The sequence below is a fragment of the Amphichorda felina genome, assembly GCF_050947745.1.
Source record: "Amphichorda felina strain 45539 chromosome Unknown scaffold_7, whole genome shotgun sequence".
Classification (NCBI taxonomy): domain Eukaryota; kingdom Fungi; phylum Ascomycota; class Sordariomycetes; order Hypocreales; family Bionectriaceae; genus Amphichorda; species Amphichorda felina.
In genome coordinates, this window is record NW_028145043.1 from 893,950 (window position 1) to 912,703 (window position 18,754).

At 54.3% G+C, this 18,754-nt stretch overlaps 1 protein-coding gene across 1 annotated transcript; it reads left to right on the top strand.

Moving 5' to 3' along the window:
* Positions 1–9,033: 9,033 nt before the first annotated feature.
* Positions 9,034–15,623, top strand: YVH1 (tyrosine protein phosphatase yvh1; the record flags this gene model as incomplete). Its single annotated transcript, XM_083196455.1, has 5 exons — positions 9,034–9,335; positions 9,427–10,407; positions 10,463–10,556; positions 13,979–14,310; positions 14,405–15,623. The coding sequence occupies 5 exons, from the start codon at positions 9,034–9,036 to the stop codon at positions 15,621–15,623; spliced, it is 2,928 nt and encodes a 975-aa protein (XP_083047663.1).
* Between the last annotated feature and the right edge of the window lie 3,131 nt (positions 15,624–18,754).

Consider the following 18,754-nt stretch of genomic DNA (forward strand, 5'->3'; position numbering starts at 1 on the left):
TAGGAGTTGCAGATCTCGAAGATGGCTGCTTGCTTCATTCTTCATCAGCCGCCATCCCCAACGATGTTCTATATAGGCCCCGGCCACATAACTGGGCCCAAGTAGCGGCACCCAGCAGAGAGCTTGAGCCTGCGAAATGCAAGCTGCCTACACACGCCCCTCTGAAGAACGTGCCGGTTCGTGGTCACGGGTAGACACATGCATCTGAGAGGCGTTGTCAACCTGAAGCTCGGGGGCATGGCGTGTGATGGCCAACCGTAGCCGCCTTGTGGTGTAAGCGCCAGTCGACGACATCATCTCCCGAAAGATGTCACTCCTGGCTCGACACCCCTGTTATATGAAAGACACTATCAAAGAATAATCTCGTCAGAGCTTAGCGCAAAGGATTCGGGGGGAATCCAGCATAGTATACGGCTCCAGGGCCGATGTCGACAGGGCCGGGGTGTTTTCAGTCACCCGGCGTAGCTGTACGAGTATTTTACCATCATTGCGAAAGATTCGTCGCCTCAGAAGTTCAAGGTGCTTCTTGAGAAGAGACTGCTCCAGCATAAACTTACCTAGGATTTTCGCCAAGTAATCCTATAATAATATGTCTACCTTGAGTCCTGTGGCAGACGAGGAAGAACCTCTAGTTCTGAACAACCACACCAGAAGTCTTCAGCAGGTGAATCCAGACGCTCCAAACGGGGCAGTAGATTCAATTTCATTAATTCCTGTTCCATCTTGGCCGGAACCCTAGGCCCGCGCAGAGTCATGGAACATGTTCGCTCAAGACGTACAAGAGCTCCCATTACAGAACCCCAGCATCTGTGCCCATATTACGCCCACACTCCCCCAATACCCATTATCTCCGGAGATACAGATACACAGCAGTTGATCGTTCCCTTCGCCTCTTGCTATTAAAAGAAATCTATCCGTACGAACAGTGGTATTGATTAAGAGCCACCCCTAACGGCTCTCATCAGACGGTTGCCAAGCTCTCCCCCCCGCTGTAACCTCCCCCGTCGTAACCTATTCCCTTTTCCGCCCAGAACAGCTGCACCGTCAGCACTGTCAGCACCGATCGTCCCCCCTCCCCAGCCTCCAGGCTGCAAGGTTTCATTGTTCGAGAAGAGAGAGGCTCCCCCGCACCCTTCACCCCAACCAACGGTGACCCAACTCGTGGTTTCAGAAATTGTGCGAGATCATAATCCCCACGGGCTCTTGGTTAGGGCTGGGTCGGCGGACGGAAGGATTTCGACGAGCAGGGCCTCTGCGCCCGTTATTGGGGGGTTCGCTCGATATATGGCCCACAGCTTCTCACAAGGGGCATTGCATTGAACAGTCACAGGAACCACCGAGTTCCGGACGGGGCCCGTAGACGCGGGATTGTCCGGCCCCCGAAGCATATGCAGGACAATATGTCAGCGGGCGTGGTTGCATGGTAGTACATCAATCGAGGACAGGATCTTGTTGATGACAGGTGGATCATCAATGGGAGATTGCAAGCAGACGCAAACCAAGCCCCCATGAGTCTGTTCTATGCCAGGCGGGTAGTATATATTAGTGCTACTGCTAGTACATAGTAGTAGTATTGCTCGGTCAACGTTGGCTGGTGACGATGATATTGGCTACACTCCACATGCAACGACAACTGTCCCTGGTAGATGCACACCTTGGTTATATTTCGGCCGATCGTCACCAGCACCTGTCGCGCAAAGAACGAGGCCACGCCCGCCTGTAAATACGAGTAAACATCTATTAAACAACATTCGTGCAATGTGGCCACCATCGAAATATGCTTCCTACAGTATCGTGACGACTGCGAACAGCCGTCGTCGATGCCGAGATTCAGGGGTCCAGATAGCTCCATAGCTCCATGTCAACAAGCGCCACAGGGTAAGGGTACTACTACCTACATGCGTCGTAGGTAGTACAAGGTGCTAGAGCATGTACAACCCAAGTAGCGGAGGCCGCCAAACTCAAGCAACGCCGGCGCTCTCGGCATGAGCCGTGGTACATATCACTACGTATTGGTACGAGTGCTATGGATTAGGTGCTATTACGAATAGTATGTCACTGACCCAATGTCTCTCCAAGCCACGGCGCCTGACGCAGCCCGGCGACGTAGTATACTGCAATGCGCTATTGCGCTTCATACTACTGGTAGTACTCGTAGGACCATTATTATTATGTGATGTGTAGGATCCGTATCCGTAGAGGGGACTAGAGGGACAGGAGATCTCCACCGGATGCAGGCTGGACTCGCCCTCTGGAACATCGATACTTGGCTATCTTGGCTATCATCTTGGCCATCATCCTGGGATTCTTGGCCACGCACAGGGGCCGGTCCACAATTGCCACGCTCTTAAACTCGATGGGGGCTCGTGCGACGGTCCGAGTCGCTGCTGGCGACGGCGAGGCTTGCCCAGGACGGATAGCGTAGCCCTACGCGTGTACATAAGTACAATCTCGCATTCTGGCCCCTCCGAAATCTGCAGCAGTTTAGCATTGAGGCTGTGAAGCACACGCCTGAACCACACCGGAGATGGCGGCCAATCACCCTCGAGTCCGAAACTCCGTTCAGGGATGGCACCTCGAGGGAACGAAATGAAGAGTGAAGAACCACACAGAGAACGTGCCCCCCTTGACCCCCCAAGATGCCAAGGCTCAAAACGCAGTGGACGGTGGCCGCTGTACTCGCTCACTGGTCGCTGAGCGCGAGATATTCCGCGCAGGCTTCTCGAAGACTGGAAGCAGCGGACCCTCCCAGGCATCTCCCGTCAGACGAGTCCACTGTCGGTGCCAGTGTTAGACTAAATAGTCCATAAGCTGGGGGTCCCAGGTGGTCCGCGCACCGGTCCGAAAGACACAGGACCGCATCCGTTGCTCCGAGGCGGCGATGCTTGGTGCAGACCGTGCAGCATCATTGGATCGACAGCCAAGCAAGGCTCCAATGTCTGGATCTTGGGCTTTGGGAATAATACTCATATGCCCAGCTGAACCGGTTGAGCCGAGCCTGATGATGCGCCGCTATTGGGGGCATGGACGCGTAGAGCAGGGCTGTCCTAATTTACCGGCCGTGGTGGATCGCCGTTCTTTGATGCCCATCACAGCGTCAACTGTCTTGGCCGGGTTTAATTCCGCATACATATACGGTTCGCACGAGCACGAGTACTCCGTACTTCGTGATGTACATACCTACTGGTTATTAGCCGTCTCGTCGTGGCATAGTACGAGTTTTAATACAGCGCCACACGCCCCAACCCCACCACTTTGACCCGAAACCGAGGTGGTGATGGACCATGGTGATGCACTGATGGCAGCTGGTTGTTGAGCGAGCGACCATATAATCAGGTCGGTCAGGTCTCGATCTCGGTAGTTGGCTGAGGCGCATTATTGGTGCTATTGGTGTTATTGGTGTCTCGAGTCGAGAGGCTCTCGAGTCGCTGCTCGACGCCTCGTATCCAATGCTTAGGCCACAGCCCACGGCTCCCGCGTCACCGACTCCCCGTGCCTTGGAAGTGGCTGCTGCTGCCCTATGGGGCGTCCTCTGTCTGCGTTTCAAACTTTCGCCGCTCCGCCTCACCTGTACGCAATCCGAGTACGTATGTAATATGTAAAACCACGGGTAGTACGTATTACCCGTAGCCTCACCTGCTAGTATGATGATGCGGAAATCCTACGGCCGTGGCAATAAGGCTGCATAGATGTGCTAGCACACGTAGTTCGTAGTAGTCGGCTCCTTCGTTCGGCAGATGCACCCTCTTGCCAGCTGTAATGCGACAGAGGTACTTGGCCTCACTAGTCGACCAAGTCTCTCCAACACCCATCCTATTCACACCCCATTAGCATCTTCTCTAGACAAGCGCCACAGCATGGCGCCTGGAATTGGATGATTGTTTTGCCAGACAGGGCGACTCGCCCACGTCTGAAACCACTGGTCTGGTTTTCGCCCTATGCCATTGCCCTCCTGCGACCGCAGAGCTGCTCATCACCACAGCAGCTGGCATCACAGCACTCAGCAGCACTGCCGCGAATCGTCTCCTCTGTATTCGTAGTACTACGGTAGGTACTAGTGCTCGTACGAGTACTAATGTGTAGCCGCCCACTGTGTAGCCGCCCACCGCCGATGGTATCTGGGCACTGCATGCGGGTAGTCCTAGGAACCCAATATCTGAGGCGGTTCGGGTGTCAGAGTACGAGTAGCGCCCCAACATGTTGATTTGGCCTCGGCATCAGGCCCTTGGCGGGCGCCGGAGATTTAACCACGGAGCTCTGCCCCCAATTGACAGCCTAATATCGAGCTTGGCCTTACACCACTCCTGGGGACTGATGGTGGCGGTCGTGACTTGCGCATCTGTAGATCTGGCACTGGTGCCTCGCCGTTCTCAAGACCCCTTCACGGACTACCCCTGGAGATTCTGGAGCAGGTATCCAACGCCGGATCGCCAAGCATATACCACGCATATACTCCGTAATACGTATGATACAATGTCCTGCCCCGCTGGGCCGCCGCTGTCAGTCTGTCGCTGGCCCCATAGGGCAGATCGCCCGGGGACGTGTTGACGATGCTTTATTACCTTCTGTCCCAGTAGCGTCCTGTTTGCGCGAATTGCCTCCCAGTACCTCCACAGTCGGCCAGAATGCTTGATTTCCTCGAAAAGCCTCAAGTGGAGACTCGCCTAGGCTATTGCTAGGAACACCAAGTAGTATTACGTCTTCTGACAGTGGTATTGATGGTTGATGATGATGATGATCAAAGTGCCTCCTCGGTTATACTGGGTATGTGTGATCGGATCGAAGAACGAATTCACGTAAGACTAGACTGCCAGTAAAGCTCTCGGCATTTGGCAAGTCAGCTGTTTAAATTGGCCCATCGATGTCCCCGTCGTTCTATTATGTCTTTTCTGGCATGGTCTGCCTTGGGAAGACACATGAGGTTGAGGGTGCCCCACGATTGGCTCCCTGTGACCGCCCAGCTGTCATCTTGGATCTTAGACCCCCATCACGGTCATCGCGATTGGAGTGACCCTCCACCCCGTGCTGAATCACCACCATCCTTGGCCGTTCCAAGTCTCCATCCAGAACGCCTTCTTTGGGGGCCCTATAATAGAGGCCGAGAGCAGGGTGAAACCGATATGAGGACACCCTCCTTGCCGGCCGAAAGCCGGCCGAGGTAAATAGGAGATGGATGGCTATGTTGCACCCCTCCAGGGCCCATTCAGACGAAACATAGGCAATGCCCGTTCAAAACAAAGGCTGCCTACCTGAGACCAGAAGCATGGAGCTTCGGACAACTCGGCGACCTTGTGATAGGGCATACCGTCGGTGCCGGGCTCCGCCCCGCCCTGACCCCGGAGGAGAACAAGCCATCGGCCCAGGTCATTGATACAATGACAGCAGTGGCGGGTCTCCTCCATCCATTATTTAAGCTTTTGGAAATTCGTTTTCATCCGCTGGCCCTAGCGACGGTTATGGAAAGCAGCACGAGGGTCGGCACATGTTTCAGCAACAATCCGACATTGGGATAGCACCGATGAGGGAGCTGCATCTTGCGACCTTGAGATGAGGTCTAACGCTGCGCAGCTGTTACGTCCGAGAGCTGCATACCTAACCCCCTCTGGTGTTTGGTTTGTATCAAACTAAATAGAAAGGAAGCTGTCTATAGTATGAGATATGGAATGGTGTTAGAAAAGAAGCCGCATATCGTCACCCTTTGGGCCTTTGGGAACTAATGGAGAGTGTTATGTAGCCCGAGGAGCCACATGGCCGAGGCTCGTCATGGTCGTGGGACCAAGGTCTAGCACTCCAGATTGTGCTTGCTGCGAACAACCCACGGATGTTCTTGGGAATACAGCGGGAATACGACTGCTCTACCATGACAGGAGGCATACGGATAAATGCAGACCTGTGAGGGAGGAAGAGTGTGGCGGTGGCATCCGTGGAATAAAACTTGTGCAGGATGATGGTGTTACGCCAGAGGAGTTGTCGCTATTGGTATTAGGACCGAGCGAACGGTGCTAGTGTCATTTTGCGTCTTCGATTCGCGGAAGATTCTTGTAGTCGTCTTAGGATCCTAGAACACGTCTCGAAGATTGATGATGCATGGTTGGTTAGGCATTGACGAAAATCGTACCCCTCCATCCGAGTGTCGTCTTGGACGGAATGGAGTATCTCTCATGATACTTCGTACGGAGGGCAGTTCTCGACAAGATGGAAAAGCGAGAGCGAGCCGATCCACCCTTAGCAAGATGCTTACTCGTACCAGCGGTAAGAGGCCACTGAGATTGTGATCGCACCATGGCATGGCGGCGCCAAGAGCTATCTGGGGTCCCGAATGGAGAACAGGTGATTGTTTGGGCGCAGGCCTTTGGTAGAAAGGCTCCAAGTCCTGCGAGTTGGGGGCGCGGTCGGCCATTTCCCAATACTGCCACGAATCATGCAAATTTCATTTCCCCAGTCAGATAGATTTGGAAATTCTCATGCAATGGGTTATTTTCGGGTCACTCGGAAACCCAGGGCGACGTTCGACATTGCTCGTGCCCAAAGGTGAATGCAGACACGGACTCTCGGAGTGTACTGAGTGCACTGGATATTGATAACCAAAGGCGAGACCGCAATATCAAGTTCTTTCGCCGGCTTCCCCGGCACATCCTTGGGCCTAGAGCCACTGTTGCCCAGTCCATCAAGGTTTAGTATTTGAAGAGGTTGATCCGTTCGCAGGCAGCGAGGATTCAATCCGTTAGTTGCTCACCGCATGATTTCGGCGACCGCGCCGTGGGGTCGGACCTCCTGGCGTAGTATCATTCCCTTGCAAGGAAGCGCATCCGGGAGCATGGCACGACCTTAGGAGGGATCGCACTTGGTCATTAGTTGATGATGGGGCACAGGTGGCGTGGGAGGCACGAATACACTTGGGCCGCTGATGACTTGGTTGAATGATGGGACACCTGCGGCCTCAAATGGTTGTTGGGGCTAAGAGGTAGGCATGCAGCATGCATTCGTAGCCGCAAATGATTGAGGGACAACGGCCCGCTCCGGACGACACGGCGGGCGCAAAGAAGTCGGGGAGAACAATTGTGGAAGATGGAACCAACGCCGCAGTGGCCCTACCCTGGTTCGTTGTTTGCGGGGTCCGTCATCTTATGAGTCGCGGTGGGTGTTTTTCCATCTCTTCTGAGAAAATGAATCGAGGGTACGTCCATTCTTGCATCGTTGATATCAAACAGGAATCGCCTGACTTCGATATCAAGCTACCGCTTGAGTGCAAAAAGCGTTGTCGTCACTTGTCGTTTCGGCACCGAATTCACAGGGCTTTCGAATTGCCAAGACGCTGGCCAGCGGCAGCCTGAGAATCACATCAGCGCAAAATCCCGAGTGGACATGATGGTTGCCTTAACGAATGGCTTAGGCGATTCTGTTGCGAGCTGCTGGGCCCTTGATACCATCAAGATGGCGAGAAGACCCGAGGGCAAGGTTGGAGGACCCAGGGTCCGGGTTGAGGTCATGTCGAGACAAACTCGTTATGTGGATCGGCGGTGACCTAACGCATGCAACTCTTCAGGGTTTCATGAGGTTGATATTGTGTTGGTCTGTTCAGCAGGCAGAACTCCTGGCCCTGGCAGTACGGGTAGGTGCCATCAACGATGCATGGATGTCATTGAAGCCTGGAAGACACGGATCGACCAAAGTGCTGGTGGGAGGTTTCGTTTTGGCCGAGATGACGATGAGACAAAGAAGGAACTTGGTCGTGCCTTCCGTATCTCGTACCTACTTACCTGCCTTACCTCCTCCGAACCTTGAGACTGCCTCGGCTATGACATAGGTACCTTAGCACCTACCCTGGGCCATCCGAGTGACCATTCTGTCCGCGGGGTTTGAGCACGTAGGAGTCGAAAGTCATGATACTAACTACCTAGTGTCTGACCGAAGTTGGCAAGATGAGAGCCCATAAGATCCTGGATTGTGCTGCGCCAGTACGTACTACTCGCAGTACTTACCAAGAGTCTGCGAGCAGGTACTATTCTATGGCCACCCCTCTGAACAAAAGTGGGGTATTCGAGGGCGTTTTCATGGATGGCTGGCCTTACACCCCCTAAACCCCACCGAGGTCTCAGCACTGGGATACAAGCCTGACACTAGTGCTCGTGCAGGGCTGGGAGAGTGCACAGGGCAGACCTGGGGGGGAGCACCAGGAGGTGACACGCCCCATCCCCTCTGTGCTGAATGTATCATAATCATACAGATACCCCCGCCCAGGCCCGTTGCGTCAAGGCATGGATGGCATCCTCCTTGTACTCGTAGTAAGGTACCTTCTTGGCTACGAGGGCACCAGCCTATTCTCAGGTCCCGCAGGTCCAAATAGGTGTTTTCCCCCCATCTCTCTCTGCAGTCTTCACCTTCTTGATACATATCCCTCCTGGTTGCCCACGTATTCGCCTCCGTTCTCGTGTTCGAAAGCAAAAGGCACAGGAAAATAGCCCAAAAACATCAAGAGAGTGAGCAGTAGGTACTTTTAGTCCACCTTACCCGCCAGTTGGAGGAACAGGGACACCGACGCTGCGAGCATCAGCCGACCCGTCTACGATCGCCCTTCCAAATCGGTTTTTATTACTCTTCCGCTTCTCTTTTTTCGGTGCTATCGCCACTGCGTCGTCTTATTGAAAAATCTCACGCTACTCTTGGCTTTTTGGCATTTCCACTCTTCAGCTCTGGACGCTCGCGGCACCATCCGTGTTGGCCTGTCCACCCTCGTTTCCTGGACCCTCATTCGCCCGCTCGCCCGAGTCGAATGCATCGCCCATCACCATAAAGAATTCGCAAACTCCTTGCCACAGCGGTCCAAGCTGGAAACCACGCGGGATTTCGATTCTATGACGCCGCTGGCTACCTAAACCTGGCATCTTGGCCTCTACCACCAGCTGCCCTTGTTGTAGCACCTCGCCTCAGCTCGACTCGACGACTATGGAGTCTCCCATGCACTTCAGGGAGCCTGGCATCCCGAGTATGAAAGTCCCTGCTCCCGCTCGCTCGTTCTCCTCCCATCATGATATGCCTTTTGGCAGGAGTCCTTCGATGCCTATCAATCGCGGCGATGCTCCAGACGATGTACCGCCTCCCTTACCGCCTCCACGAAACCCCTTTGGCACGAACGCGCCCGACACAGACGATGCTCTCCGACACTCGAGAGACCGTGCCCACCCAGTCTCGTCCTTAAGCAGCGGCTACGGCAGCGGCTACGGTAGCGCCACGTCGTCCTTTGCTGAGGATCGATTCAGGCAGAGGATGGGTTCCAACAGCCATACCCGCGACGACCGGGATGAAGGCTATTCAAGTTGGCACTCGAATGAAAGGTACTTGACCCTATATGGCTACCTGTGGCTCGGCTCCTGGTGGTTGCCCAAGGGCTTGTTGACTCCGGCAGTTGCTGACTATGCGAGCCAGACCTCTCGACTCTTTCCCCTCCCGTTTCGGACTCCATCATAACTCGTTTCAGTTCCAGTCCCCGGCCGATATTCACGGCGACTATATGAAGAAGAAACTCAATCCTTTACGGACATCAGAAAAGCCCCCGGTGTCGTTGCTCAGCGCCTCGTCCGACGAACTTCTATCTCGTAGACCCCTACCTGAACCGAGATACCCCCCTGAGCTTAGCATGCCGCTTAAGCTCCCTTACCATCCTCGCGTCCTCGACTCGCCCGCGCAGTTGGGAGAGACACCGCCACACTCTGCCGTGTCTCCCCAGCGTGGCCCTTTCGCCCGCCTACCGGGCGATACTCGATCTCCGCACGACGGATCTGATATCGATCGTTCACCTCGGGGTCGCTCCCGCCGTAATAACAGCGAAGACGCATCGTCTACGCAAGGCAGCTACGATTATGCTGGTGCCGAGGATATGGAGATTGATGACGCCGCTTCCCTCAAGAGACTGCATGTGGATGACGGATACACCGCCAGTGGCCAAAAACGCAGAGCTGCGAACCCGCCGGCGGCAGATGGAAGCCTGCTGTCTCAGAACGACATGTACCGCCGATGCGATACTGGGACGCGTGGGTCGCCCACGCCTCGCCTCGCCAGCAGCGCCTTGCCTTCGATGTCACGGTCCAACTCATACGTGTCTACCACATCTATGGCACCATCATCGATCACAACCAACTCATATGACCACCGATCACCGGGAGCTTACTCGTCGGGAGGTGTCTCCCCCACTTCAGGGAACTCTCCTTACACGACTCCCATGTCGCTGAACCCAAGCCCGCGAGGATCTATCTCAGCCAGGGCCGCTGTGCATTCTCGTAACGTCTCCAGCACAACACCAAGGAGGTTGCCTGAGATGCAGAAGCCGGGCAGCTCCAAGGTGCATTTTTTCATGTGCGAATGCTGTCCCAAGAAGCCTAAGAAATTCGAAACGCAAGAAGAACTGAGGTATGTTTTGCCGACTTCGATTACTTGGACACTGGAAGAAACTAATAAATCCCAGGGCTCATGAGTCGGAGAAACAGTACAACTGCTCATACTGCGGCAATCGGTTTAAGAACAAAAATGAGGCTGAGCGCCACCAAAACTCATTGCATGTTCGTCGTCACTCGTGGTCGTGCTCTGCGCTATCTAGCTGGGCTCTTGCATTCCACGAAGCGACGAGCCGGCCAGGCGCTGCAGACACATGCGGATATTGCGGTCGCGATTTCCATCGTTCGGGCGTAGCTTCTAACGGAACGCGGTACGCCACTGACCAGGACTGGGATGATCGAACGCGCCATCTCCAGGAGGTGCACAAATTCAGGGAGTGTAACTCTTCCAAGAAATTTTACAGAGCGGATCACTTCCGACAGCACCTCAAGCACAGCCACCAGGGGTCAAGTGGGAAATGGACCAACATGCTTGAGAACGCATGCATGATTGAGGAGGAGCCCCCCACACCAAGGTGAGCATCCCGACCATTTTTCGTGGAGTCCTAGGGGCTCCCCGGCTGCAAGATGCTGGAAGCGTGCAACGGCACGGTCACACACCAGAGCCTACTAGGTACGGCATATTATTCCCAGCTCATCACGCCTTGAAAGTGGTGTGGCGGGGCTGGTAGAGACTGGCTGGAACGACATCCTGGGCGGGCAGCGGGGTTTGGCATTTTGACGGGGTTTGGCCCGTCTGGCCCCAACAACGCATCGATGACGGACATGATCTGAGCAATCATGGACATGAGTTATGACATTTTGTTGAATCCGGGCGTTGGTGTCGCGGGTTTCTGAATGGAATTGTGTGAAATGAACGGTATATTCAGGCGAGCACTTATTCAATCTTGCTCTTCTACTTGGTCACAAGGGCATTTGGCAGGCGTTATTATATCTAAAAAAGCAGCTTGTTTTATCTTAAGAGTTGGCATACAATATACGTTATTGTACCTACCAACCGCGCAGAGCCGTGGCCTCATAATCTCGCCTAGAGTTTTGCGCCATCTCCCCATTGCGATGTCGCCCTTCTCAACTACGAAACGGAGTGAAGGACGCCGATACGACAGGAAGCGATGGGATTTCACAGCATTCGCCCGCAGTCCATGGGAAAATCCTGCCCGGGACATGCACTACGCCAGCGCATGCATATGTGGTGCGGACGAGTACTTTGGTGCGGGCGGCAGTAATACCTACTCGTAGTACTTCGTAGAGGCCCGATGCAACGGGGCCCGAGGCGGCTGAAGAAGTTTTCTCTCGCGCGCGACATGGAAATGGTGTCTTGAACACCCATGGTCCTCCCGATCAGCATGTCGCAGACTTGCCGTCGTCGCAATGGTCGCTGAACACGGCGCTTCGTCAGCTACTACTGGTACTAGGTATCATAAGGCTGAACCCTCGGAACGCCTACCGCTACTCCTAGGTAGGTAGTCAGCCTACCTACCAACATTAGCAGTGCTACTCCGTGCCACGGCAGGCATTATTAATATGCGACAAAATGCGCCGCCCGCCCCTTGTTTGATCGACTGTTGCTTGTCAACACCGGTACTCGTACCTGCTGCATATCGGTTCGAGGTCCGGGGCTTGGCCCTGGTGCTTACATACGATGGCGACAGACGATGATTCCAAGCTCGACCGGCCGGCGGGTCGTATTGATCGGGTGAGTCTTGTGGAAAGCTGATAAGCCAAACATTGATCCGGTCTGACGCACAAGATGGACACATCGGCCTAGGGCTTTGCCTGTACAGACAGCCCGCCGCTGCATTTGTTGACTATCCGTCGCAAATGGGAAGAGGAGGCAACACGCACGCCCAGGCCGTCGTCGCCGGGAATGCCCGCATCGTGAGAAAGTGGGCGAGGCGTTGTGTGCCTCCTCCCGTGTATGTGCTCTGGATCTTGGCAGTACCTTTTGGGTTGCCTCTTCTCCTCGCTTCGACCAGCACCGGTGCAACTGCGGCCAGGCCGGGCAAAAAAACCACCATTGGCGAACTTCCCTTCGGAGACATGCATCTTTGCAGCTCACCACCGCATGCAGATGAGAGAAAAAAAAAACTCTGCGCGCCCGCCAACTTGGTACATACATCGCAGTAGGCAATTGGCTGGGCACTCCCACCTTTTGCTCATCTGGTGGGCGTCGCAGACGGCGTTTGGCAGGAGGGCTGGAAGACGCTATTATTCGCCATTTGTCATTTTGGGTGCACTGGCACTTGCGGGGGAGTGTTGAGGCGTTTTGGAGGCTGGAGCTGAGGATCGTGAAGACCAGGGGCATCGGGGGCTCCGCTGTCATGTCCTGCTGCCAAGATAGTCCTCCCCGAAGACATTATGGAAGTACAAAGTACGGGCACTATTATGAGGTATAGCTGGAGGCGTGTCTTGAATAATTGTATACTAGTTTTATGACAGGGGATGGATGTCCTTGAAGCGGCAGTTCTCTTCCTCGTCTTGTGACGCATCTGGGGTTTACGGTGATCAGGCTAGAACGGCAGGGGAGCACGTGGGGGCAAGAATCAGCTGGGGGCTGGCCTAGTGACGAAGAGGCAAAATCTTGACTACGAGTATAGGAGTAGTCTACTCCGCAGCCAGTGAGGTTCTGAGCATCCTGCTCGGCTAGCCCGTTGGTGAAGATACCTACATCCCTCCCGCATGACGACATGGCTATGCGATATTGAGGAGCGAGTGCCTTTATGTTCACACCCACATGTTTTTGACAGTTGTGGCTTAATGAGATGCGAATCGTTGCCCCGTCTTATGGTTCGCAATAGGTAGTTAGGGCGTAATGGGCGCATCGTGGCTGCCGGTAGCGATGGATTAGCCCTGGGGCCCTGGCCCGCCACGAGGTCCAAGGCGTGAAATGCCATGATTCTGCCCTACAGAGGGTCAAAAGGGGTAGCAGGCCTAATTAGTGTCTTAGCAATAGCAGGGGGCTCGGAGGCTGAAGCCAAGGTATTGTTTCATTTGACCTCGCCAAGGAAGGTAAGTTATTCACGATATTGGAGGCGTTCGCGGTTCGTTAATAACCATTTCGAAGATACGAGTGCGAGTGATCGACGATAATTGGTGGGGATCCAGCTGAGCAAGCTTGACAGTTGAGGGGGGTCAAGAGGTGTGGAATGAGGGGCGGATGACCCCACTTTTCACACACCAAGTGACAGACGGCAGTTTAGAAGATGTCACGTGCGCGCCAAGAATTAGCGCGGTCCTGCAGTGGACGTTTGAGCCCTACGGGAGCAGCCTCGTAGGGCCGCAGGCGGGAGCGAGGAGGCCAGCCAACTGCCAAGTTCCAAACGGGGTCTCCTGTGGCGCGCGCCAAAATATGGCTGGGGCCTTGCGAGGGGGGTCTGTGGCGGTGCTGAGGAGGGGCCGAGGAACTTGGAACCCGACAGAGAGGAAAATGGCGTTGACCATGAACATTTGTGTGACTCAAAGAGCAATTTGATGCGGCAATACAACGCCTGAAAAATTATTGAGGCCTTCTTTGATATACTACATCTTTCTTCATTTCTTTTTAACTAGATCCGACGGCCCGGGTCGAGCACACACAAACTTCACAGGCTATTGAAACCCGGAGTGAAGAATTCATCCGACCCCTCTATTCCATCAAGGGCGCCTTTGCTTCAGACGGCAGCCGAAGCGGCGACTTTAAGAAATCGAAGATTTCAAAGTGCTACGAGGAGCTTCTCACCGTGGAGCGACACCCTCAGACAGAGGTGCGGAGGTTGGTGACGGACGACGAGGTAGATCAGCTGCCAGTCACACCCAGACTCCAGGTTTGGGAAGATTTTGGTCACCAGTTCGAGGCCGGCGAGCTCGAAATTCTCAAGAGAAGCATTGCTGAGATGGCGCTCAGTAGGATCAACGGGGAGGATGAGCTCTACGTCGGGGGGTGAGTGATATTCCAACCAGCCTTCAGGGGTAGATGGTGTCCCAATCATACACTCATCGAGCGTATGGAACCAAGCTAACCACGGTCAAAATAGAATCTGGGCGTTGCGACGCTCCGACTCCTTGACAGATCGCCGTATAACGCACGTCCTCTCCATGGTTGGCTTCAACCCGTCTAGCATGAAAAACTTCAAGGATGAGCCGTGGTCGCACTATGGCCGCGACTTTGAGCACCTCCTCATCGACATTGACGACGTGGATGACACTGATCTCCTAATCGAGCTGCCACGCGCTGTGCGCTTCATCCATAGTGGCCTGCAAACTGATAACTCCCGTCCTGCGAAACCCCGCCCTACCACGACCGGTGCTGATGAGTTGGGGGCCGTCAGCCTTGAAGAGGGGCTGGAGTCGTCAAGTGTTGGCCTGGAAAAAACCAAGGGCAGCGGAGTCTTTGTTCACTGCGCTGCGGGGAAATCCCGTTCTGTCGCCGTGACGATAGCATACCTTCTCTGGCGATATCCAGAGCGCTTCGACCCCAACATTGTTGGTACCAGGCAAGATGCGGGAGGCGATGACGCCTCAGCCTCACACCCACCGGCGGCGGCGTCGCCCCCCGCGGGCCCCCCAGCCATCCGCCCCCGCCGTCAGACAGCCAACGAAGCCGTAGGCGCCGCATTGGACTATATCCGGCGCACCCGGCCCATGGCAGACCCCAACGATGGGTTCATGCACCAGCTTGAGTTGTGGTGGGAAATGGGATGCCCTGCCGACAAAGATATCGAGACACACCCCATCTACCAACGGTGGGCGTATCGCCGAGAAGTGGAGGAGAACGTGGCCGTAGGGCAGGCACCCTCCCGCCTCCGGTTCGAGGACGAGGAGGGCGGAGGCGCTGCTGCCGCCGAGGACGGATCCGGGACGAGCCTCAAGTGCAAGAAGTGCCGGCGCGCCCTAGCCAAGTCGCCCTTCATCATCGACCACAAGCCGAGCCCGGAGAACCATGGCAGGATCGGTGGCCCGTGCCCGCACTTCTTCGTAGAGCCGCTGTCTTGGATGCGCAGCGAGCTAGAGAAGGGCACGCTCAACGGCCGGCTCCAGTGTCCGAACCAGCGATGCGGCGCTGCTGTCGGGCGCTACGATTGGAAGGGGTTCAAGTGCGCGTGCGGTGGCTGGGTGACGCCGGCCTTCTCCCTGCAGCGCGCCCGTGTTGACGATGTAGTGGCGAGGCCTCCTACGACGGCCGCTGGGGCCGATGCGGCGCGGCAGAACCTGGGGATCCGCATGCCGCCGGGTTCACGGAGTGGGAACCTATGATGCAGCTGCCTAGAAGATGCGCTGTAATTATGGCGACACATGTCTTGAAGCAACCTGTCTCAGGCTCTGCATATGATCGACGTCCATCTTTGAACAATATTGTCGATCTGCGTCCATATCTGGTCTCCGCAGCATTTATAAGGGGTGACTAAACCATACATACCCGCCACACGGGATGCTTCATCCCTAGGCCACTTTACCTCATGTGGGGGAGGACCTTGTCTAGGAGTTTCGGAACGTGCATTACACCACTATATATACGCCGTGGTAAAAGCGCACCACATATGAATAGTATCTCCAGATCGACAATGAGTCAGCCATGAGACCCTTGGGAAAAGTCTTGAAGTTTGATTCCCAGAGATCAAAATTCCGGTGGCGGCAAGGTGGTAATCATAGAACCTAGGTATGTTGATATAGGTCCTTGGGGGTTCCAACGCGCCGTCACCCCGCACGACAGTCGCCGGTGAACAAGACCAGTAACAAGATAGATGAGAATATTATTTGTTGTTGTGTCTCCGTAAGCACGATTTCCTCCTTCTATGTAGTATTGAAGAGGAGGTTGTAGATTCCGATTGGATGCTAAAGTCACGTTGTAGTATTTTGAGTTTCGCAGACCTGCTCCTACGTAGTACGTATCAGTTGGATAGCGCATGAGAAGGGCGATCTATATACTAGCAGGCAAAATATATTAACCTAGAATAAAGGGGTCACTTAAATATTCTTTGAAACAATTCACATTCTACCGTGAACAGACGTAATGGCAAATAGTCCCATACTTTACGTCCTGAGCAACACGTCTACCGATTCCTTGGCGTTCATGGCAGTGTATAGTAGCAGCTTATTCGGCCTCTAACCAAAGGATCTACCTTTGATATGATATTATTAGAAATGGAATACCTTGGACTCTGTCTAACCAATGTGCCTTCGAGTCGAAGCCTCTGGCCTAAAAATTACAGCAACATATCCCGCTGCGCCAACCCCATTTGCTCTTGTCCCATAGCAGCCCAGAACGTCACTGAAAGTTGGCACGATGGGGGATCGGTGAAATTCGTCATACCAGCATCCCTGGAGTCTCGTCTCGTAAGCGACTCGCCACCCCAAGGTGGATCCCCTAGGAGCCGGCGATATAGGTGAACTACCGTCTACAGCTCCCGTTGAAGTGATCCTCTATCAGTGTCATTGACCCCAAGAGGCTGGGAGCGTACCGTGGTGCAAGCCCGATAAGTCCGGCCAGAGGGTCCACTCCAAAGGTCAGCCCTAGGGGTACAAAGGCTCGAAGTACTACGAGGATGACAGGGCAGAGCCCACACACCCCCCTACCGCTAAACTATGACACCGTTAATGTACCTCGGGAGTGTTCATGATTATTACATACTCTTTTGTTTCGACTCAATGTCGGAAAATTGAGGGGTTGATCCCGGCCAAGAACTCTTGGGCTCTGATGACGGAGCTGTCGGATATACGACTACGGATACTGCCCAAACCATCCATAGCCCATCGACCAAACTGCGTCATGGTTAAATAGATCTCACTGTTCGTTCTCCATACAACATGGACTTGCAGAAAATGTGCTTGTACTCGCCAAGTTGTGGTAACTAAAGGGCGCTTATGGTAGTTCATGCTTAGGTATTTCGCCCCGCAAGTGGCCTAGTATCAGACTCCTCGTATTGTTCGAAAGCCGCTCTCGCTTCGGATGCGACTATTTCAATGCTTCTTGATAATAGTGGAACTGTAGACTGTGTCGTGCATATTGAGGCGATTCACGACGCTAGCCTAGGTCTTATTACTCATAGCCACTCTAGCTGAATGGGAAGGGCCCCGAATAGAGTCCCCCGGAGCTCAGGTGAATGCTCGCCAAGGGTTGCCCACCGGACACCATTGACCTAAAAGCCCACCATCAAACCATAGTACACACCACAGTACTCGTAGTTCAAAGCTACCGGCTGGTGCAAATGGACCCTCACTTTGCAGTTTACAGGGCGAGCCAGCTGCCAGCTGCCAAGCCCATCAGCCTAGCGGGTGGGGGGGTTCAAGCACACGAATGGCTGTTCTTAGCTGGTCGGGAATAGCAGAAAGGTACAATGTGCAAGCAGTCGGCGTATACCGAAATTGGGGTAGATCTAACAAGATCTCGGTATGCCTCTTTAGTACTCGTATAGTGTGTATGGATTTTACGGCTAACTCTCGCTAGCATGACTTGAATGGGGTTCCGAGGCGTGTAGTATCGGGTATTGCATCTGCGCTATGCATCTCTGGTCGAGACCCCTTGCTCTCATTGAGATACTTGCGGTTCCCCTCGTTCAATCCGTGCATATCATGGGAGACACGGCGCACCATCTCTGACGATCGGAGGCCAGGTTGTTTGCAACTTTGCAAGCCATTTTTGTCTGATAAAGCTAGTGAGAGATGCGGGGACTTGGGGCAAGCGTTCCCGCATGGTTGTCATTCGAGGGCGGTAGTCGAGGTTCCCATGCAGTCGTAAGCACTAGCCTTCTTGCGTTGCCAAGCTGCGCACAAAACGCATCATCTTGGCAAAGATGACAATGCTTCCCTCGCCTTGCAGGCAGCTGAGCTTGAATATTGAAAGGTGGTCAGGTAATTAGGGCCTCACCCATGACTGCCTCAATAAACTTTGTGTTGGTTGTTGTCTTTGGGATAGTTCCGTCGAAGTCAGCATTGTGAGCGTTCCCCTCACACACTGGTCGATAAGGCTAATTCTGTCAGCATGACCCTTTGCCGTCCCAGCCACCAGAGGCAAGGGTCAGCGTGTCAGAGCGGCAGAGAATGACAGATGATAGATGTGTATCTGACGAGGGCGGGCATATTCATCTCGCAATCCATCCACGGTGCCACGATGTGGTTCGGGAATGGTGCATTAAGGTAGCCCCGAGAGTTGGCGAACGAGATCCGACGCCCGCATGCCAGCCATGTTCCATTCGCCTCGCTTGTATTAAGTACTCATATGGCCGGGGACAAGAGGCAAGCTGCGACGAACGTGCATGACGCCGAATGGGATTCTCCCCGTCAACTGCGGGATGCCGGCATCTGTATATCAGATGTAGCTTGCCCAAACACCCAACAGTCCCGCCTGCATGCATGTAGGGCTCGAATCGGCGATGGCCATTCTAGGT